Source organism: Lampris incognitus, chromosome 18, assembly GCF_029633865.1.
Source record: "Lampris incognitus isolate fLamInc1 chromosome 18, fLamInc1.hap2, whole genome shotgun sequence".
NCBI lineage: Eukaryota > Metazoa > Chordata > Actinopteri > Lampriformes > Lampridae > Lampris > Lampris incognitus.
In genome coordinates this window covers 1,710,055-1,734,042 of record NC_079228.1, presented here as the reverse complement: position 1 = coordinate 1,734,042, position 23,988 = coordinate 1,710,055, and the positions used below count along the sequence as shown (strand labels likewise).

Below are 23,988 nucleotides of genomic sequence, written 5' to 3'. Positions count from 1 at the left end.
CAAAGATGGGAGACCAAATGAGTTTGCAATTTTGCCCAAGCACACACATTTATTTAAAAACAAAAAAAAACGATGAAGAACAACGAAATAAACGTGGTAGTCAGTACTCAGCTCATGAGCAAAAAAATGACGAGCCTCCGCCCCTGACCAAGATCCTGCAAGAAAAAGAACACAAAACCACAGGCCCCCCTAGTGGAGCGGAGGGGTCGTCACACCCCCCCCCCCCCATAAAAATGGGATTCCCACTGCGAAGCCGGCAGACCACAGCTACTTCAAAAATCAAAATAGTGAATTGGCATAACTTAATAGCTTAACTGCTCTTAACCATATACATGTTCTGTACAGACCGGATCTTAGTCTCCCCCAGCCAACCAACTACACCCTGCAACCCAGCAACCCCGGCACCTAGAGAAGCATTTAAGAGTGACAAAGAGAGAAGGCCAGAGAGGTTACACAGTAAACAGTACAATACAACTTAAGAGCAGGGTGCTCTTGACAAAGCATCTGCCACAATATTTTCAGAGCCTTTAATGAGGCGGCTATCCAAACGATAAGGCGGCAAAAACAAAATCCACCACATCGACCTATGGTTTGGGCAGCGTAGAGAATGCAAAAAGGTTATTGGGTTATGGTCTATGTAGATCATCAGAGGGACAGAACCAGAGTCAACATAGACTTCAAAATGTTGTAGTGCCCAAATAAGTGCAAGGGTCTCCTTCTCGATAACAGAATAGTTTAACTGAAAAGAGTTAAATTTCTTTGAGTAGAAACTCGCAGGACGTTCCACACCACTGCCATCACACTGAAACAGGACAGCACCTGCTCCTACATCACTTGCATCCACATGCAGCCTGAAGGGCCTGTCCATGCATGGAGCTGCAAGAACAGGGGGTGAACAAAGAACAAATTTAACATTGTCAAAGCCTTGTTGACAAGAAACTGACCAGATGAACTTTGCCTTGCTTTTAAGTAAACCTGTCAAAGGAGCTACCACAGTCGAAAAGTTTTTACAAGAACTGCGGTAGTAACCCACAAGACCCAGAAAACGCTGGAGTTCCTTCTTGGTTGCTGGCACTGGATACTGCTCAATTGCAGTCACTTTTGCCTGTACCAGATGCACGGTCCCTTGCCCGGCTACCTTACCAAGGTAGGTGACGGTGGCCTTAGCAAACTCACTCTTTGCCAAGTTAACTGTCAGGCGTATATCACCCAAACGATCGAACAGCTTTATAATACGAATCAAATGCTCTTCCCATGTATCGCTGTATATAACAACGTCGTCGAGGTACACCACACACCTCTCCAGCCCAGCCACAACCATATTCACCAGGCGCTGGAATGTCGCTGGTGCATTACGCAACCCAAAACTCATGACTGTATAGGAGAAAAGACCAGAAGGGGTTATGAAAGCTGAAATTTCTCTGGCTCTTTTGGACAACGGTACTTGCCAATAACCCTTCAGTAAATCAAATTTACTGACGTTCTGAGCTGAGCCGACCTGATCCACACAGTCTTCAATGCGTGGCAATGGATACGCGTCTGATTTAGTGACCCCATTTACCTTACGATAATCTGTGCAAAACCTAGGGCTTTTATAGGACTTATCAACCAGCAAACAAGGTGACGCCCAGCTAGAAGACGAGGGTTCTGCTATACCCTTCTCAAACATATATTTTATCTCTGCGTCCATCACTTTTCGTTTTTCCTCTGACACCTAGTAAAAACGCTGAGAACGATCTATCAACCGATCTATCAATTTATTTGGAGGCTCCAGTTGCACTACACTGTCACACACACAGTGAGCGGCCCACACACTGTATGCCCAAAAACAAGCTCATAGGGCTAAACCCAGTGCTTTCCTGCACCACCTCCCTGGCAGCCAACAGTAACCATGGCAGCTCTTCTTCCCAGTCCTGGTTCAACTCCACACAATAACTCCGCAACAGAGAGAGAGGCAAAACGTCTTCACGGATATATACCAAGTCCAGTTGCACTTGATCCAACTCCTTTGGATAACCATGGCCTGGATGAATGAGAACATTCACAGACATCCGCAACAGAGACTTCGGGGTCTGATGAAATCTTTCTAGAGCCCCTTGACTCTGAGCATGGTATGCTGAGACTGATTATGCTTAACCCGTAGCTGTTTCAAAATTTGAGCCGAAATGAGACGAAAAATTTGAGCCCTGATCACTCTGTATTACTCTTGGAATCCCAAAGGTGGAAATGAACTGTGTGAGCGCTTTTACCACCGACTTAGCAGTAATGGAATGCAGCGGATATGCAGTTGGATACCTTGTGCTCTGACACTGTAAGCAAATATGTGCTACCAGACTTCGAGCGAGGTAAAGGACACACACAATCAATTAGCCAGGTGCTCAAATGGCTGTCCAACTGCCGGAATAGGACACAGAGGAGCTGGCTTTATGCTCTGGTTTGGCTTCCCAGTCAACTGACATGTGCAACATGTTCTAATATACCTGGACACATCTACATCACACATCACGCGAGGCCAGAAGAAATACCGCAGAGTATAGTCATAGGTCTTACAGACCCCCAGATGTCCTGACTGATCATGAGATGTTTTCAGCACTTCATCATGAAACTTGGAAGGAACAACAATCTGAAAAACGGGATCACCAACAAAGTTTTCCCCATGTGGTACCCATTTCCTCACCAACAGGTTGTCCTGCAGCAAGTAACCACCTGCAGCACTCCTCCCATTATCAACACTGAGAACGCCATCAAACAGCTGACTTAGTGAGGGATCAGCTCTTTGCTCCCCCACCAGGTCCCTATGAGAAACAGACAAAAGAGAATCACGAATAACCACAGAGAATGCCCCACTCTTCCCTGCTACATCCTGCTCAGGTACAGGTTCAGGCTCCACCTCCGCACGGTGCATAGCCCGTGTCACCGCACACGCTGTGAACACATCAGGGAAACACCGCACTCTCATCTGGCTTCCCTGTAACAGATTGTAAAGACATTACTCGGGGGGGGACAATCGCCCCACACATGGTTACCAGCTACCAGCCAGGTCGTTCCCTAAAATGATGTTCACTCCCTCAATTGGCAGTGCAGGACGGACGCCCATAGCAACCTCACCTTGGACCAAACCGCACTTAAGCACCAGCCTATGCAGTGGAACAGGCAACACAGTTAACCCCATCCCCCACATCAAAACATACTCTCCCGTATCGGTTTCCTGAGAAAAAGGCAACACAGAGCTCACGATGTATGAATCAAAAGCCCCAATAACTCTTAAGAATTTTTGCCGACACGGTGACATCACTCCCGACCAGTAACACGCAGCCATCAGACACGAACAAAGATAAATTTGACTCCTCCAACTTACAACTTGCCTCAGCTCTCACTTGGGGACAAGGAGAAATTACAGGACTGTTATGTTGCACAGAAACAGCACACGCAGCAGACTTCCCCGACACTCCACTATTCCCAAGTCTAGGACAGGCAGCTTTCCAATGTCCCCTGCCTTTGCAATAATTGCAAATTTTGGTTGCGTCAACATATATCTGGCCCCATGTAGCCCTTTCTGGCCCACTCAGGCGAGGACTAGTTCTTTCTTCCCACTTAGCTGCTACATGAAACCTGCTGCCATCATCACAAGCATAATGCTCATGATCACCCCTGTGCATCAGCACATACTCCTCTGCCAGTTTAGCTGCCTCCACAGCATTCTGCACCTTATGTTCGTTGATATATATGGCAATGTGCCTCAGAACAGAACTGTTGAACTGCTCCAGAATGACCAAATCACACAAAGCATCATAAGTATCAACTTTCAAAGCTGTACACCATTGACTAAAATGGGTAGCCAGCTCCCTGGCGAACTCCGCATGCTTCTGCTTCCCAGACTTCTCCCATGTCCGAAACCTCTGGCGGTATGCCTCAGGCACCAACTCGTAAGCCCTCAACACTGCAACCTTAACAGTTGCATAAACTTTACTCTCAGCCACAGTGAGAGCAGAATAAGCCTCCTGTGCTTAACCATTAGCACGCACTGCAAAAGTAGTGTGCGGTCAGAGTCTGACCACTCTACTCTCGGCTACATGCTCAAAAAGGGAGAAAAAAGTATCTAGGTCCCGTTTGTGAACCAACTGCAGATTACTGGCAACATCAAAAAAACCAGAGGCACTGTTAGATCTACCAGGAACAGGAAAAGAGGCATGGCCCGCACCGGTAACAGATGCACTCGAACTTGACCTCCGCTCCTCCACCTCAAGTCTTTTAATTTCTGCCTCCCTCATCAATTTCTCAGTTTGTAACAGAAGCAGCTCTTTCCTCAGCTCGAAAGTTTAACCAGCCTCACCAGGGCCAGGCGCAGTGAAAGTTTCCAGCCCAGGACCAACAGCATACAACTTGGGTGTAACTACTCCCAGGTCGGTCAAGTTAGCTTTAATAAATACCTTTAACGTTCTCCTTCATTCTCTTATTACTGACTTCCAATTTAAAATGCTCGGCAATTTTCAACAACTGCTCCCGCAAACAGTGCTCCAAAAACTCCTCCGACGGAGCTCTCAAAAAATCCTCCACACTGGTCATGACTTAAACACAATTTACCTGCCCAAACCATGTCAAAACTGCCGATGCAAAAAAAAAAATTACAAATCCTACCCATACACACTGAGCTCACACAGCCCCAACGCACAGCCCAAAATTATCACCGCAGCACTGTCCCTCTTAACTGCCTATCCAGAGTCTAACTAAACTCCCCCCTAGTCTTCAGGTGCTACTTGTGGTGGGTACTTACACACTTAAGCCCAATGAAGCAACCATAAAATGGCGACCCACCTCCAGCTTTGGATGTGCCCCCAAGACAACTGCTCCAACCACGTTCTCAACACACTAACAACCCCCAAACGAATTCCAAAGGGAACCGGCTCTGAAACCTAACCAGGGACAGAACAACGGCAATTTACTACGGCGTGCATGGGACCGACAAAACTCAATGCCCACAAAAACACCAGCATAACCAGGGTGGTGACACAAACACACACTCCTCAGAAAATTCAATGGCTCCTTACCCAGTATAGCTGCTTACTTTAACTCAACACAACCAACAATGTCTACAAACAACAGATTGCACAACTCATTCTCCAAACCAAGGCGCCCAGCTTACTTAAGCTGCAGCTGACCTGACGTCACGCCAATATGGAATCAACAAAGGACGAGCCCCTATATGTCACAACCCAGCTCGTAGGCTGCGACAAAGATGGGAGACCAGACAAGTTTGCAATTTTGCCCAAGCACATTTATTTTTAAAAAAAAACCGATAAGGAAACACGAGATAAACGTGGTAGTCCGTACTCAGCTCTTGAGCAAAGAATGACGAGCCTCCGCCCCTGACCAAGACCCTGCAAGAAAAAGAACACAAAACCACAGGCCCCCCTAGTGGAGTGGAGGGGTCATCACACTATATAGATAGATACACTGATGTGTCTGACTATATAGATAAATACACTGATGATGTGTCTGCCTAATATAGATAAATACACTGATGATGTGTCTGCCTATGTAGATAAATACACTGATGATAGATGTGTCTGCCTATATAGATAAATACACTGATGATGTGTCTGCCTATATAGATAAATACACTGATGATGTGTCTGCGTATATAGATAAATACACTGATGATGTGTCTGCCTATATAGATAAATACACTGGTGATGTGTCTGCCTATATAGATAAATACACTGATGATGTGTCTGCCTATATATATAAATACACTGATGATGTGTCTGCCTATATATATAAATACACTGATGATGTGTCTGCCTATATAGATAAATACACTGATGATGTGTCTGCCTATATAGGTAAATACACTGATGATGTGTCTGCCTATATAGATAAATACACTGATGATGTGTCTGCCTATATAGGTAAATACACTGATGATGTGTCTGCCTATATATATATAAATACACTGATGATGTGTCTGGCTGCATAGATAAAGTGAGCGGCCACTGGACTGCCATGTTGACCGTATGTACCACTGTCACATGTGTTCATTCACATATGTTCTAAGTGTGCCAGGCGCAAGACAGGCCACAAGAACTTCAAACCAGATATATAACATGTAGTGCCACAAGAAATCAGTTATTCAAATGTACTGGTTTATTATTCAATCTGATTCGAAAAGAAAATAATTTTGATGAACCTCCAAAATTGGTCATTAAGCACCCTACTACCAAAGATCATCTGGTTAGATTTTTACATGCCCTTCAACCAGTCGTCTTTTTTTTTGTTTTTTTTTTTGTTACCTGATCTTAAATAGAGACTGACATGCCCTTTCTGAACACATTTTTTTAACATTGGGAGTTTGAATCATAACCGAAAATAGGTGTGGTTTTATGAATTCAAAGCTATTGGCTGCTGTCTTTCTGCGTGGATGGGGCTCGGTACCGCTCGTTACTTGTTATTTACAAAAAATGGCGAGAGGGAGATCTTCTGCGAGGATTACAGTTTCAAGGAGGAGGATTTGGTGATACAAATAACTGTTAGATAGATAGATGATAGATAGTTAGATAGATAGTAATACATCGTAGCAAGATCGATAATAAAGTCTCAGCAAAATAGCACAAACTCGAGCCAAGTAGCTAGCAGGAGGGGGTGAAAGAACGCCTTCTCCGTGGTTTTATAGCGTCTCGCTACAGACACACCCTATATGCAAATTGACTGGTGTCTACATATCCACCAGCACAATTTGTCATTGGACACCATCTACAGTCAATCACAGATCTCTCTCGAGTGGCCGCAGACGCGTTGGTTTGGCCACGGAATTTCTTTGTGGTCACATTCCAACTCGGAACATAGCCTATCAATAGGAATTTTCAGATTTTGATGTCAGTATCACTTTAACTTCAAGTGTGCTAAATAAATGAACTCAGCTGGCTTCATTTATCAAGGTACTTGCAAATTTTTTCGGAAATCAACCAACATTTACAAATGAAAAACTGAGATAATGTTTAAGGTGTGTATAAATTCCACAGTTATACCTTTGAGGAACCTTTGACTTTCACTCACTCATTGTTCAAGTGTTCATTGAATAGCCTTTTTCAGCAGACTGTTTTCTAATAGCCTCTGCATATATTGCTGAAAATGAAGAAAAGGTTAAAGGAAAAGGTTTGTTTTATGAGATAGTGTGGTGGCCGGTGATCAGAGAAACAATCAAAATGAAGTGGTCGTTGAGACAAAAAGCGCTTCTGGTTTAAAGACTTATTGTTCATACAACAAAGCCTGAGTTGATCTGCAGAACAACTGCCCAACTGAGGCTGAACATCCTAATTCACACACCTGTATCAAGTACACGCCGTTCCCTTGTGCAACCGGTGCCCACCCACTGATGTATGTGCCAATGTTATCTTTCACTACATGTTCATGTTTTTTTTTCCCTCAAAATGGGGAGAAACACTGCCCGCATGTTTGTGTTCTGCTTCTATGTTTGTTTTGTTATCAGGTCTTTGACTTTAATGGTTGCTTTGACATTTTAATGTCCGTATGGACTTTCGGTACTTTTCGGGTTATTCTAACTCCCTTTATTTTGGGTGGTTTCCTGTTGCACAAGGATGTGTGTGATCTTCATTTTTATGATACCATGTTAGATATAAACCAGCTTTTTTTCCAGTATGCAATACAATTTACTTGTTAATCTCCCACCCGTAATCAGATGCCCTATTGATCAAACATATAGGTGGAGCAGGGGCTTCCCTGTCCAAACAAGAATCTCATGAATCATTCCTTTAACTGACATTCTAGTGGTCGTGTCGATGCTAATGGTTATGCTGACATTTTGCAACACCACTTTTCTTCCTGCTGTTTTTGGCAAATCATCCACACATGATCTTGAGCTTTTTGTTACAATTGTTTTGTTCACCCAAATTTAACAGTTAAACAAATACATGGACGAATACAGCATAATAGTGTTTAGAATGACTACTGGAAAGGCTTGCTATTTTAACATTTAGTTAAGTGGTGACAAAGACTATGTAAAAGTGGTAGTGGTACTACTAGGTGGTAGTGAAGAGTTGCTGGATGGCTGGGCAAACACTGCAGGAATAGTGAGGGAGACAGCTAGGAAGGTACTTGGTGTATCATCAGGACAGAGGAAGGAAGACAAGGAGACTTGTTGGTGAAATGAGGAAGTACAGCAAAGTATACAGGGGAAGAGGTTGGCAAAGAAGAAGTGGGATAGTCATAGAGATGAAGAAAGTAGACAGGAGTACAAGGAGACGCAGCATAAAGTAAAGAGAGAAGTGGCAAAGGAAAAGGTGTATGGTGAGTTGTATGAGAGGTTAGACGCTAAGGAAGGAGAAAAGGACTTGTACCGATTGGCTGAACAGAAGGACCGAGCTGGGAAGGATGTGCAGCAAGTTAGGGTGATCAAGGATAGAGATGGAAATGTGCTGACAAGTGAGGAGAGTGTGCTGAGAAGTTGGAAGGATTTGAGGGGCTGATGAATGAAGAAAATGACAGAGAGAGAAGGTTGGATGATGTAGGGATAGTGAATCAGGAAGTGCGGTGGATTAGCAAGGAAGAAATGAAGGAAGCTATGAAGAGGATGAAGAGTGGAAAGGCCTGATGACATACCTGTGGGGTAGGGCTGAACGATTTGGGAAAAATATCTAATTGCGATTTTTCTGACAGATATTGCGATTTGACTTGCGATGTAATTTTTGAAAATCGAACTTCAGTTCATTAGTTACTGTATAATAAATGTAAAACGTGATGGAGCCTCGCCACTTAAGAACATGGAAATATTAATTGCTCTTTATAATATTCCAAGGAGGAGAGTGAAAATATATGAATAGATTCAAAATGTATTTATTAAAGCAAAAAATGGTATAGAAAAATTATTAATGGTATGGAACAATTATCACAAAGCTTTGACTGTTAATTTAAATAAATAAAAAACAATGAAAGTAAACAATTCAGAATATAAGAAAATATGACATTTTGTAAACATTATGTAAACATTCCTTGCAGCTAACATTCTGTAAACACTGAAATTCCCTGTAAATTCTGTAAACATTGAAATTACCACCAAGCTTTGTCTATTAATTAAAAAGAAAATCAATGATGATAAAATCAGGCAATCCAAGAAGAAAATGTATAAATAGTAATTTAAGAAAATAGGACCTTTTGTAAATAGTCTGTAAACCTAACTTTCCATAACATTCTGTACACACTGAAATCCCGCCAATTCTGTCATTCAAGTTAGTAGGATAACTATCCTACCTACAGAACAATAATTTAAAAAAATAACAGAAATAAGAAACACAACTGTTCTCTAAATATTGCACATTCAACTATAACATTTATTTGCTGAAAACCAGCATATTAGAAAATATTACCTTTTGTAAACATTCCTTTCAGTAAATATTGTGTAAACAATGAAATTCCCTGTAAATTGTGTAAACATTGAAATTAGTAGGATAATTAGCCTATCCTACCTACAAAATAATGAAATAAATAAATAACAGAAATAGAAATGCAAATGTTATCTCTAAATATTGTACACTGAACTAAAGCATCTATTTTCTGAAAACAAGCATTCAAGTTTTGAACATTTTTCCCCCACAAAGGCTGCCGTCAGTTAAAGTGCAGAACAAATGAAATGTTAAAATTATGCCAAACATCACAAGCCTTACCTAATACTTGCTTCCCTGATATTTCTACATTTCTAGATTTTTGGTCAAGAAAACCAACATGTCAACCTTTGCTGGTTTTAGACATGAACGCTGGCATGTAACCACATTCCCACCAGCACTAAACAATCTCTCTGAAGGAGAACTCGTGGCAGGTATGCACAGATATTTGCGGGCCAGTTTGCTTAGCATCGGAACGTTAACTCTGTGAACTCGCCACAAGGTCGGGATCAGCCTCTCCATCAATAGGAGGAGTCATCAGGTAACTGTTCAGCTCAGCTTCCATGGCATCCGCTAACTGCACTGTAGAAAAGTAGTGGGCACAGTGCTGCTGTTAAAGAAGCTGCCCAGTGACTGCTTCCCCTTCTTCACAGTGGATGGCTCTGCCTCCGCTGCAGTTTCTGTGGTGCTGACACGAGCCCTCTTCTCCTGCAAAACAGAGATGAGAGAGCTGTTTTTTGCAATGTGATGTAAATTTTGCCATTTTATGTAAATCAGTGTAACCAAAATAACGTGTATAATAATACAATAAGTCACATGGAATATAATTATCATATCTGACATCTTATATTATTACAAGTATTGTTATAATGCATATAGCATCTTATATTCACTTAACTGCACATAAAATCAAAACAAATGACCTTCCATGCTAACTCCTCCATTTCAACCTTGACTCTGTCTTTGATTTCTTGGACAGTCTCAGCGCTGATGTAATTGAGTTTGAACCTTGGATCAAGGAATGAGGTGATGTCCAGAAGCTCTTGTGTGGCCAGATCACTGTATTTTTGTTCCAAGTAGGCAAGGACTCTAGACTTAATTGTTTTGGTTAGGTCTGTGTCCTCATCATTTGCTGCCAGCGTAGAGTTTTTCAGCAGATGCAGGACTGGCTTTCAAGTAAGAAATGCTGTCGTATGCCTCACCACCAGAGAGAGCATCCGTGAACTCTCGGAGAGGATGAAGAGCATTGTTAATGGACTCAAGGACCTCCGTATCCTGCCAGGTGGGGACCAGATGGTGCGTCTTCCTATCTTCAGATAGCACTTGAGACAAGGCCTTGGACCCTCTCTATCATTTTCTGCCGTGATCCCCATCTTGTAGGGCACTCTGTGATAAGTGAATGTCCTGGCAGATTTAATTGCTGCTGTGCCTCACTCAGTTTGGACCTCTTCTTCCAGCTATGCGAGAAATGTCCTACCAGCTGTTTCTTAAGTCCTGTTGCCCGTTTTATTCTGGCATCATCTTTCACAGCATTTTCTGAAGAAATTAAAAAATGTATATCATGAACCAAACTGTGAATTGTGCATACAACAAGCTATTGCATTCGACTGAGAATGTAATGGTCACAGCAATAATAATGACAAAGAATAACTAGAACACACACACACACACACACAGGGACAGAGAGAGAGGGGGGGGTCTACTTACCAGTTGTCAAGTGCAGCCTATGGCCAAAACACTGAAGCATCGTCCATTGATTTAGTTCCACTGCTTTAATGATGTTAGCTGCATTGTCTGTGGTGATGCATGTCGGCCACTCCTCCTTTAAGCCCCAGCTGGACAGGTACTCCCGGAGTCCATGGGCTATATTTTTGCCCGTAAGATCTATGGGGAAGTATCCCGTTTGCAGACAGAGTCTAAGTTAAAGTCCTCATCGATAAAATGCACAGTAAGACTCAAGTAAGGCTCGGTCGTCCTACTTTACCACAAATCAGTATATGTGGCAAAATGTTCCAACACGTTTCAGTTCACCCTCAACTTTTCCCCTGCATTCGTCATAAAGCTGAGGGATTGCCACTTGGCTAAAATATGTTCTGGATGGAAGCACGTATCTTTTGTCCATCGTTTTTATGAGATTTCGAAAGCCCTCTTTGGACACCGTATTTATTGCCACCATGTCTTTGGCGAGGTAATGAGTGATGACGCTTGTTATCTTGCGGTATCTCGACGAACTCTTGTCATATGGGGTAGCAGCTACAAAAGACTCTGAAATTGTAGTTTGCCTACTTTTATCTGTTGTGGCGGCAGCAGCACCGCTTTTCTCAGTCTTCTTTTTCGAACACTCATTGTATACCAGGTGTTTATGATGGCCTTTCAAGTGCTGGTACAAGTTTGTTGTGTTACCTCGGGTGGTAGCCACTCTTGGATGACAGGTTTGGCAGAGCACCGTCGTTTGCTGCAGATCGTTTTTGGAAAATCCAAAACTTTCCCAAATAATCGAAGTGCCACCCTTCTTTGGCACTAACTCTTCAGGTGCTTCTCCTTCCACGGCACTGGCAGCCATTTCTAATCTCTTTTCTCTATATCTGTGATTCCTAAACCACGAGTTTCCTAAACGCTCACACATGTGTTTTTTTGTTAGTGGGCGTACTCAATCACTGTAAGTAGGGCCACTTCTGATAGGTGAGTGTGTTTCCTATGTGAGTAGCACTGATTGGTGAGTATGACTGTCACACAAGAAGGACGACACATAGACTGATTCATGCGGTCGACAGGCCCACATGAATTTTTAAACCATATACAACTAATTTTCAACCGTATCAGAGTCACGAGCAGCAGAATTAATCGCAGTCTTTGCGGTTAACTAATGGCGTTAGTTCAAATCGCGATTTCGATTAGAATTCGATTAATCGTTCAGCCCTACTGTGGAGGCATGGAGATGTTTAGGAGAGATGGCAGTGGGGTTTTTAACTAGATTATTTAACACAATCTTGGAAAGTGAGAGGATGCCTGAGGAGGGGAGAAGAAGCATACTGGTACCGATTTTCAAGAATAAGGATGATGTGCAGAACTGTAGCAACTACAGAGGTATAACGTCGATCAGCTACAGCATGAAGATATGGGAAAGAGTAATAAAAGCTAGGTTAAGAAGAGAGGTGATGATTAGCGAGCAGCAGTATGGTTTCATGCCATGAAAGAGGCCCACAGATGTGATGTTTGCTTTGAGAATGTTGATGGAGAAGTACAGAGAAGGTCAGAAGGAGTTACAGTGCATCTGGAAAGTATTCACACCCCTTCACTTTCCCCACATTTGTTACAAGCCTTATTCCAAAATGGATCAAATTCCTTTTTTTTCCCTCATCAATCTACACACAATACCCCATAATGACAAAGCGAAAAAGGTTAGTAGAAATTTTTGCAAATTTATCAAAAATAAAAAACTGAAATATTGCATGTACATAAGTATTCACACCCTTTACTCAGTACTTGGTTGAGGCACCCTTGGCAGCGATTACAGCCTCAAGTCTTTTTGGGTATGAAGCTACAAGCTTGGCACACCTATATTAGGGGTATTTCTCCCATTCTTCTCTGCAGATCCTCTCGAGCTCTGTAAGGTTAGATGGGGAGTGTCACTGCACAGCCATTTTCGGTCTCTCCAGAGATGTTCAATGGGGTTCAAGTCTGGGCTCTGGCTGGGCCACTCAAGGTCATTCACAGACTTGTCCCGAAGCCACTCCTTTGTTGTCTTGGCTGTGTGCTTAGGGTCGTTGTCGTGTTGAAAGGTAAACCTTCAACCCAGTCTGAAGTCCTCAGGGCTCTGGAGCAGGTTTTCATCAAGGATCTCTCTGTACTTTGCTCCATTCATCTTTCCCTCGATCCTGACTAGTCTCCCAGTTCCTGCCACTGAAGAACATCCCCACAGCATGATGCTGCCACCACCATGCTTCAATGTAGGGATGGTATTAGCAAGGTGATGAGAGGTGCCTGGTTTCCTCCAGATGTGATGTTTGGCATTCAGGCCAAAGAGTTCAATCTTGGTTTCATCAGACCAGAGAATCTTGTTTCTCATGGTCTGAGAGTCCTTTAGGTGCTTTCTGGCAAACTCCAAGCGGGCTGTCATGTGCCTTTTACTGAGCAGAGGCTTCCGTCTGGCCACTCTACCATAAAGGCCTGATTGGTGGAGTGCTGCAGAGATGGTTGTCCTTCTGGAAGGTTCTCCCATCTCCACAGAGGAACGCTGGAGCTCTGTCAGAGTGACCATCGGGTTCTTGGTCACCTCCCTGACCAAGGCCCTTCTCCCCTGATTGCTCAGTTTGGCTGGGCAGCCAGCTCTAGGAAGAGTCCTGGTGGGTCCAAACTTCTTCCATTTACGAATGATGGAAACCACTGTGCGCTTCGGGACCTTCAAAGCTGTACAAAATGTTTTGTACTCTAACCCCAGATCTGTGCCTCGATACAATTCTGTCTCGGAGGTCCACAGACAATTCCTTTGACTTCATGGCTTGGTTTCTGCTCTGACATGCACTGTCAACAGTGGGACCTTATATAGACAGGTGTGTGCCTTTCCAAATCATGTACAATCAATTGAATTTACTACAGATGGACTCCAATCAAGATGTAGAAACATCTCAAGGATGATCAGTGGAAACAGGATGAACCTGAGCTCCATTTTGAGTGTCATAGCAAAGGGTGTGAATACATATGTACATGCAATATTTCAGTTTTTTATTTTTAATAAATTTGCAAAATTTTCTACAAAACCTTTTTCACTTTGTCATTATGGTGTATTGTGTGTAGATTGATGAGAGAAAAAAAAGGAATTTAATCAATTTCGGAATAAGGCTGTAACATAACAAAATGTGGGGAAAGTGAAGGGGTGTGAATACTTTCCGGATGCACTGTACTTGTGTCTTTGTGGATTTAGAGAAAGCATATGACAGGGTGCCGAGAGAGGAGGTGTAATATTGTATGAGGAAGTCAGGAATTGCAGTGAAGTATGTAGGAGTGGTGCAGGATATGTATGAGGGAAGTGTGACAATGGTGAGGTGTGCGGTTGGAATGACAGATGGGTTCAAGGTGGAGGTGGGATTACATCAAGGATCAGCTCTGAGCCCTTTCTTGTTTGCAATGGTGATGGACAAGTTGACGAACGAGATCAGGCAGGAGTCTCTGTGGACTATGATGTTTGCAGATGACATTATGATCTGTAGCAAGAATAGGGTGCAGGTTGAGGAGAGCCTGGAGAGGTGGAGGTATGCACTGGAGAGAAGAGGAATGAAAGTCAGTAGGAGCAAGACGGAATACCTATGCGTGAATGAGAGGGAGGACAGCGGAATGGTGAGGATGCAAGGAGTAGAGGCGACTAAGGTGTATGAGTTTAAATACTTTGGGTCAGCTGTCCAAAGTAACGAGGAGTGCAGAAGAGAGGTGAAGAAGAGAGTGCAGGCAGGGTGGAGTGGGTGGAGAAGAGTGTCAGGAGTGATTTGCGACAGAAGGGTACCAGCAAGAGTTAAAGGGAAGGTTTACAAGTCTGTGAATGTTCTCATTCATCCAGGTCATGGTTATCCAAAGGAGTTGAATCAAGTGCAACTGGACTTCGTATATATCCGTGAAGACATTTCGCCTCTCATCCAAGAGGCTTCCTCAGTTCGTGCCTTTCTGACTAGACCAAGCTAGTCTGACTGGCTGGTGATGAGACTCAGTATTTATCCTCTAGGAGTCGTTATCAGAGCTATTGATATGCGTGGCTCTTTGTGATCAGATGTTTACCAACGCCCGTCGCTAACAGAGCCATAGATATGCGTGGCACTTTTGTGTACCGATGTTATGGCCACGCCCGTCATTATCGGAGCTATTGATATGCGTGGCTCTCCTGTGCTCCGATGTCCGGCCGCACCCATCGCCATCGGAGCTATTGATTTGCATTTGTTTAGCCGCGACGGTCGGTGTTGATTTCGACTTCATTGTTCAGTGGTCATAAGAGTCGTTGGAGCCGTTAGTGACCGACTGTAGTTCTTGGAGGCTAAGCTTCTTGAGTCTCCTGGGTAGAGATGAAAGGACGGCATTGTAAGTGGGAGATAGGTGGTGTCGCAGACCTCCTCCTCTGTTGAGGGATGGTTTTTCCAGTTTTGCATAGATGGCTTCCTTCACCCCTCTTTCAAACCATCTATCTTCTCTGTCCAAAATGTGTACGTTAGGTGTAGATAGACTGCTGCAGTCTATCTACACCTAAAGGAGAAGACACACTCCTTCGAGGACAGCAACGTACACATTTTGAATATGGAGCTGCCAGGGAAGAGGAGAAGAGAAAGGCCAAAGAGGAGGTTTAAGGATGTGGTGGGGGAGGACATGCAGGTGGCTGGTGTGACAGAGGAAGATGCAGAGGACAGGAAGAGATGGAAACGGATGATCCGCTGTGGCGACCCCTAACGGGGGCAGCCGAAATTAGTTGTAGTAGTTGTATAGTATTATGTAAAAGGACATAGTGTGACAGCAAGTCCAAGCATACTCTGGCTATTCTCGATTATTGTCATTATTATTGTTATCTTATTAGAGGTTTTGGCGAGCGCCCTATTAAGAGTGCCTTCTTTGAGACGGGGCTGATATTTGTCTCGGTTTGTCTGTCTGTTTGACCCAGTTAGTCAGGCTTCCCTAAGAATCACTGTGTCGTGGAAACGATACCGAATAACACAGCTTTACTATTATGTAAATGTATTTATAAAAACAATACCATAAAAGTAGTTAAAATGATAAAGAGAATACTGTTGGTTCAGTTGAAAAACATCCATGTGGAAGAGAATCGATGCTTCTGTTAAACTTGAAGGGTGCTTACAAGATGATATAGAGGATGAACAAAAGGTGGTTGTGATACAAAGGGACACAAATATCAAAGTGCAGGATTAATGGCTGGAAGAACATTTCAATGAAAAATAGGTGGTGGATGAAGGACTTCAGAAGGCTTGGTATGTAAATGTTTAACACTAGAATGGCCAAGACGGTCATCATGGCTGTCTTGGATTTTCAAAGTTTAATCACTGTGGGGGGAAAAAGATACAGACCTGCCACTCCCTGAATTTTCCTAAAATTGCATATATTTGCATTAAAATTAGTTTTGGATCAATTGCACACAAAAAATGTATGATAAAATCTACCTAAAACCACCATAAGCGGTCAACATGACCGCGAGTAATTTGCATGTGATTCTGTGCGTCATGTCAGTATTTATGACGTGTGTTGGTCGCATCATTTCCTGCGTGAAGTTCATTGCTGTGTCCTAGAAACACACTAGCGTTCTCCAGTGCAGACAAATAGTCTACACTTGATGTTTGATTTTTGCCAACATGTCTGGTTACAGACACCACCTTGACTACCACTGACGCCTTGCAGTACTTACAGGCATTGGACAGCGGCTATTTTAAATTGATTGAAAAATGGTACTATAGTTGTTAAAATGTTAATTTTACAGTTTACAGTTAGTTTCATAACAGACACACTAACATATGTAATGCATTAATATCTCAACTGGGTATTTATCTTGACACAATACAGAGTTTAAAAACCGCGGCAGTCAAAATGACCGCCCATGGTCAGTAGTGTATAAGTTCCAGTCATTGTTTGGGACTGTTTCAATATTTATTTTCAGTTCGTTTTTTTACATGTCACGTTTTATAGGCCTTATTACATGTGTTAGATTAGCAATATGTGTTTTCTGTTTTGTTTTTCAGGTAATATTTTCACTTTTTCGATTTTGCTATTCAGGTTCGATCATGTCTCTCTGAACTTTACATTGTTTAAAAATAGTATTCTAGTTGTTAAAATTTTGATTTTGGTGTCAGTTTCTTAACAGACAAACTAACATATGTAATGCAATAATAATCTCAACTGGGTATTTATCTTGGCACAATACAGAGTTTAAAAAACGTAGGCAGTCATTTTGACCGCCCATGGTCATTTTAGGTAGGAGTGAAATCCCAATCATTGTAGTGTTAAAGAACAGTTTGCTATAAACTAAATAAATTCTTCTACAGTTACAGCAGCTTGCAGAAGTTCTTGTTTTCCTACTTGTTTGGTTTGATGCCATCTCTCACATGATGATCATGCTTGCGGATTTCAGCTGTGCTCCTCGTGGCATTTCTGAGGCAGTGCAGGCTTGTTGATTCACCATAAATAAGTTGGTGTGAATGGGCATCCAGTTTTAAATGACTGGTATTCATCACCATTTGCTCATGGGCACTTTGGAAATCCCATGCTTCCAGACATTTGATTACATATGAGGGCAGTTCATGCCAAAAATTATTCAAGGAGACATATTTATCAATGAATATATTGATAAATATGTTTTTGTTCTCACACACACACACACACACACACACACGTGTTGTTCTTTAAACTACCCTCCCAAATCAGGACATAGGCGTATGAGGTGTAGTTTCTTATAACACTCCATGTTGTATATCCGTGTCGGTGAAACCACCCGCAGCCTTCACATGCATATCAGGGAACCCAGAAGTCGTGTCCATACAGGCACATGTACAGTCCGCTGGCTGTCCACGTTAAACAAACCAATCACAGCATTTTTTTTCTGATATGTCGACATAGAGTGGAGAAGCCTCCTAGACAGAAGTCCCGTCAATAGACTCACATGTATAACGCTATTTTCAAAATAAATATGAATAAATGCTGTACTAGCCTACAGCTTCAGCTTGAGGTCCTAGTGACTTTAGGTCATGGTGACTTCAGACTGTATGTCACACATCGTCATCATTGACCTGCTTGGTTTCAGAACGTGTCTGTTCAGGTTTCAGAGGGAAACAGCAATAAAACACATATAACAGTTGTTTCACTCATTGCGTAGTCTAAAGTCTACACATTAATAAAAAAAATTAAGATTCCGTTTTTAAATAGAATGATAGTTGAACATTTAAGTTTAACCTATTTTTTTACAAGGAAGGAATTCTTTTCACTGACATTATGACCGGAGAGATTTAAACATGTCGCACTTAAACAGATTTTCTCGGTAAAAACCAGCAATTACAAGATAACAGAAACTGATAAAAGAGCACTAGAAGTAGGACTCGGTGACACGTTTATCAAATTTAATGTATTTTCTCTGTAAAACCTACAGAAAGTTAACTTGCCCTCTCTTGCTGTTGCCATGTCTTCCCTTGTTTCCTCTTGATGTGAATATGGTATAGACCGCCAACATGACTTGTTAAACGTGACTTGATGTGGATGTGACGTAGACCGCCAACATAACTTGTTAAACATGACTTGATGTGGATGTGATGTAGACAGCCAACATGACTTGATAAACATGACCTGTTAAACATAACTTGTTAAACATGACCTGTTAAACATGTCTTGATGTGAATGAGATATAGACCGCCAACATGACTTGTTAAACACATCTTGATGTGAATGAGATATAGACCGCCAAAATGACTTGTTAGACATATCTTGATGTGGATGAAATGTAGATGAAATGTAGACAGCCTACATGACTTGTTAAACATATCTTGATGTGGATGAGATGTAGACAGCCAACATGACTTGTTAAACAGGACTCGTTAAACATGTCTTGATGTAAATGTGATGTAGGCCGCCAACATGACTTGTTAAACATATGTTGATGTGAATGCGATGTAGACAGCCAACATGACTTGTTAAACATATCTTGATGTGAATGCGATGTAGACAGCCAACATGACTTGTTAGACATATCTTGATGTGAATGTGATGTAGACAGCCAACATGACTTATTAAACATGACTTGTTAAAGGTAACTAGATGTGGATTTGATGTAGACCGCCAACATGACTTGTTAAAGATGACTTGATGTGAATGTGATGTAGACAGCCAACATGACTTGATAAACATGACCTGTTAAACATGACCTGTTAAACATGTCTTGATGTGAATGTGATACAGACTGCCAACATGACTTGTTAAACACATCTTGATGTGAATGTGATGTAGACAGCCAACATGACTTGTTAGACATATGTTAATGTGAATGTGATGTACACAGCCAACATGAATTGTTAAACATGTCTTGATGTGAATGTGGTGTAGACAGCCAACATGACTTGTTAAACATGATTTGTTAACCATATCTTGATGTGAATGTGATGTAGACAGCCAACATGACTTGTTAAACATGTCTTTATATGAATGTGATGTAGACAGCTTGTTAAACATGTCTTGATGTAGACAGCCAGCATGACTTGTTAAACATGTCTTGATGAAGACAGCCAACATAAACTTGTTCAACATGTCTTGATGAAGACAGCCAACCCGACTTGTTAAACATATCTTGATGTAAACAGCCAACATGACTTGTTAAACATGACTTGATGCGAATGGGATGTAGACAGCCAACATGACTTTTTGAACATATCTTGATGTGAATGTGGTGTAGACAGCCAGCATGACTTGTTAAACATGTCTTGACGAAGACAGCCAACATAAACTTGTTAAACATGTCTTGATGAAAACAGCCAACATGACTTGTTAAACATCTTGATGTAGACAGCCAACATGACTTTTTAAACGTGTTTTGATGAAGACAGCCAACATGACTTGTTAAACATGTCTTAATGTGAAGGTGATGTAGACAGCCAACATGACTTGTTAAACATGTCTTAATGTGAAGGTGATGTAGACAGCCAGCATGACTTGTTAAAAACATCTAATCAGTTAAACTTTGCATGCTACAGAAGGGGTTCCGTTTTTGATGCATAGCTTTCTGAGAAATAACTCAAAGATCCCAACTTTGATTATTTGTGCAGCTCTAACCACAGGCCCATGTCCTCCCTCTTAGGTCGGAGTGGGCCACGTGGACGTGGTGGCTTCACAAGCTGGGGTGGTCGAGGTCGTGGCCGAGGCAGAGGAGCCAACCGTCCAGCAGTTACTCGAGAACAACTGGACAATCAGTTGGATGCCTATATGTCCAAAACCAAGGGCCACTTGGATGCTGAACTGGACGCATACATGGCCCAAGCAAACCCTGAGGGCATGGAGTGACGTCACTACAGCGAGGCGCTAGCTAGCCAGAGACTCCTGCCACAGGCCTTCAGACAAACCAATGTTACTGAAAAGAATATAGTTTTTTTTACACTCTCATAGTCTACATGGTTTTATTACAAAGGTTTTACACAATAAGACTGGTGACAAGTCAAAGGACTTGGAAAATCGCCGGCTGAAGAAAGGAACCACAGGAAACCAAAAAAATGTCTCCCTGAATGTGGGCTTGTGATACTATTCAAATCTGCACTCTCACCTTGTGTAATGCAAACATCTGATGTATGGAAGCAGAACTCTTGTCACAGGACTTTTTTAAGCGTTCATGAACCCTGTTTAGAGGTTTGTACCTAATTGTGCTTCAGAGCAGGAAAAGGTGGGCTAAGTGTCTTAGAAAAACAAAATTAATGAATTAAAAATGTGACCGTAATATTGCTGGACACTTCATTTACTATTACAACCAGCTGCAGAGTCGGTTTTTAGTTTTCATACCTGTTAGGTATTCTGTTGCTTTTTCAGCTTGTTTTAGCCATCTTGAATACAAAGTGTTGCAGTTGTTTTTAGAAAACAGTGTAAGCCAAGGGAATTTTCCAGTCTTGTAATGCATTTTTGTATGTAGGAGATTTAGTACTTTTGAGGTTTAGGTGTTTTCTCCAGTCCTGTTTGTCACCATCTTTTACCTTTCAGCATTTTTCTTGTGGAATGCTAATGTTCATTATATATTTGGTGTTTGTACTTTATTACTCATACCAAGCAAATAACATTTCATTGACAACATACCTGAGTTTTCTTTACCCCTTACTGGTGTCAAATTGAAGAAATTAAATACTCGTCATTAAAGGCTAGCAACAAGGACATTGTTTTTTTCTGAGGGTGAATAATGAGTTCACGTACCACCAAGTCCCAAACTTGTGACAAAAGAAAGGGGGAAAAAATTAGTAGCGTCAACCCACCACAAGGGTTAATATTATAGTGTCAACATTAATTTCTTGCATTATATTCCATATTCATTACTTGAGCTTAGTTGAGTCTTTGAATTGTCAAGTCATTGAGTACATCTACATGGAAACTAATAACCTATTTCCTGGGAATAGGCAAGGCAATATTTTGAAATGGTTTACATGGTTTGGAAATACCTGATTTATTCTAAACAAAGGTATGCTCTTTTTTTTCTTTCAATAAATGGTCTATGATATGTTGGCTGGTACAGTACTTCCTGTTGAAGAGGTGTGGACTAGAGCTCCTGTGACTTTGGGTCAACTCACAATTGATGACCTCAGACTGCTCTAAGACAGTAGACTTGACTTGGACTTGAACAGCTGTGACGCCTAGTTGAGAATTATAACTAAATTTGAATGGTTTGTCCTAATCTCAGTTTCCCCCAATCAAAATAAAGTAACCCCCCCCCCCTTTATCCACTGGGCTACAGCAGCGTGTAGCTGCAGCAAATCACAGGTGAAAGCAGGACAGTGGAAGAGCGAACATGCTCGGTGAGAGTAGGAGCTGTGTTGCCAAAAATCATAATCCCATAGTTCTACTGGATTTCAGTTTGTTTTTTTATTGTAATTATTTTACCAAATAGAAACTTGGGATGGTTCCAATTTTATAAGGCTGAATACAATTCTGTTAGTTCAGAAGTTAGATTTGTTTCACAAGGCCTTGAAGCAGGCTTGTTTCAGTAAGCCTGGTTCATGTCGCAGGTAAATCCATTACATAAAGCAAGCTTGAATTAGTTCGTATGGTATTGTAGTTTATACTTTGACAGCAGTGAGCTATTAATTAAGGGGCGAAGCTGAGGGGGCTGGGGGCCACGCTTTGTAAAGCAGCAGGGCTTTGCTCAGATTTTTTTTTTTCTTCCATTGGTAAATGAGGTACTGCAGCATACACCATAAAAGTTACGTACTGGACATTTTCAGGGGAGGAACAGAATGGTGCACAAGTCACACACCAAAAATGCAACATGTCCACCAGGCGCTATAATCAAGGTAAGCGTGTTTTGGCCAGTAACTCCCACACTACGTCGCAAATTCAAAAACCTTTCACGCGTGATATAGCAACACCCACTCACGCCTATAACGTTTTTTCCGCAGAATTGTGATACGCGAGACCTACTTTTTCTAACTCCTGCTAGGCTCTAAGTCTGACCTGCGTGAAACGTGCACCTAGAATCTGTGGACACTCATGATAGTGTAACGTGCATGGATAAGTAGACACCCTGGCCGCTAGCTGATGGGTCGGACCCTTTAGTCAAGCTGTTAGCGATGTTTCCCGCGGTGCGGGCGACACGGGTTCGCGTCCTGGCCGCGTCAGTTCCTGTGGTTGCCTCTCGAATTTGCTACATTTGTGTCAGAAGTGGGATGGTGAGACCGTGAGGTCATCGGAAGCGCGTGCGCCCAGCGGCGTGAGGGAGCTGTAGGCTGAAGCCCCTAAGGAGGGGGGTAGTGTAACGTGCATGGATAAGTAGCCACGTTGGTCTTTGACTAACGGGTCGGACCCTTAAGTCGACTGGCTAACGTTGTCACTTGCGAAGCGGGAGACACGGGTTCGCGTCCCGGCTGTGGCAGTTCCCGGACTGTCCCCCGATTTCGCTACAATATGTTAATTAAAGATTTTTGATTTTCTAAAAAATGCGAGCAAGGAGCAACTAACTGCAGTCAAAACAGGAAGTGTTGCATACAATCTTAGTCCTATTAACACGAAATTGGGCTCAGTAGGTTCCTGACTCCCTGGGACTATGTGCAAAATGTGTCGCCAATCGGCCCTTAGTAACACCTTAAAAAAACTAAAATACGCCAAACCTACTTTTTCAAAATCGTCTTAGTTTGTGTATGCACGGATTCCCTAAATCAAGCTGAATCTCGAGATGTAGGCCACGCCCATTTCTGACATTTGTTTTACAAAATCGCGAAATATGAGAAACACTCTTTCGAACGTCTCCTAGGCTGTAAGTCCGATCTGCACGAAACTTTGCACCTAGAATCTGTTATTTTATCTGTATTGTTGTTGAGTTATTATTTTATCTGTATTGTTGTTGAGTTTTATTGTTTCCCTTGTTTTTAATGCAAAGCACTTTGAGCTGCATTTTATGTATGAAAGGTGCTATACAAATAAAGTTTATTATTATTATCCTCATAATGAAAAGTTATTAAATGAATTTTGATAATAAAAAATGCTAACGTTATAAAGGAACAACTTGCTCTTTAGGTTGTAGTCGAAACAAGAAGTGTTGTATATCTCGGCAATAATAGGTCCTATTAACACGAAATTGGGCTTAGTGGTTCCGGATTTTCACCGAGGCTCTGTGCAAAATTTGGTGCCAATAGGCCAGTAGATGGCGCCTTTTCACAAAATTGCGAAATATGCGAAACCTACTTTTTCACACATTTGGTTTGTATGCACGCATTCCCTGAATTAAACTGGATCGCGACATATAGGCCACGCCCATTTCACCTATATATTTTTTTTATTTTTGCAGGATTGTTAAATATGCAAAATGTTTCTTGTTTTTTGTTTTTTTAACACCCCATAGTGTCACAGCCCCTCGCCCTTGACACCTGCTGACCCCTCCTTCACC

The 23,988-nt window shown here is 42.1% G+C and overlaps 1 protein-coding gene across 2 annotated transcripts in view; it reads left to right on the top strand.

Annotated features, from left to right (window-relative positions):
• chtopa (chromatin target of PRMT1a) overlaps positions 1-21,802 on the top strand; it is a 60,707-nt gene extending 38,905 nt beyond the window's left edge. For both annotated transcript variants that reach the window (XM_056298326.1, XM_056298325.1), the window contains exon 6: positions 20,215-21,802. In XM_056298326.1, the coding sequence (XP_056154301.1) occupies positions 20,215-20,417 (203 nt within the window). In that variant the 3' untranslated portion in view covers positions 20,418-21,802. The remainder of the gene's footprint in view (positions 1-20,214) is intronic.
• The last annotated feature ends 2,186 nt before the right edge of the window (positions 21,803-23,988 follow it).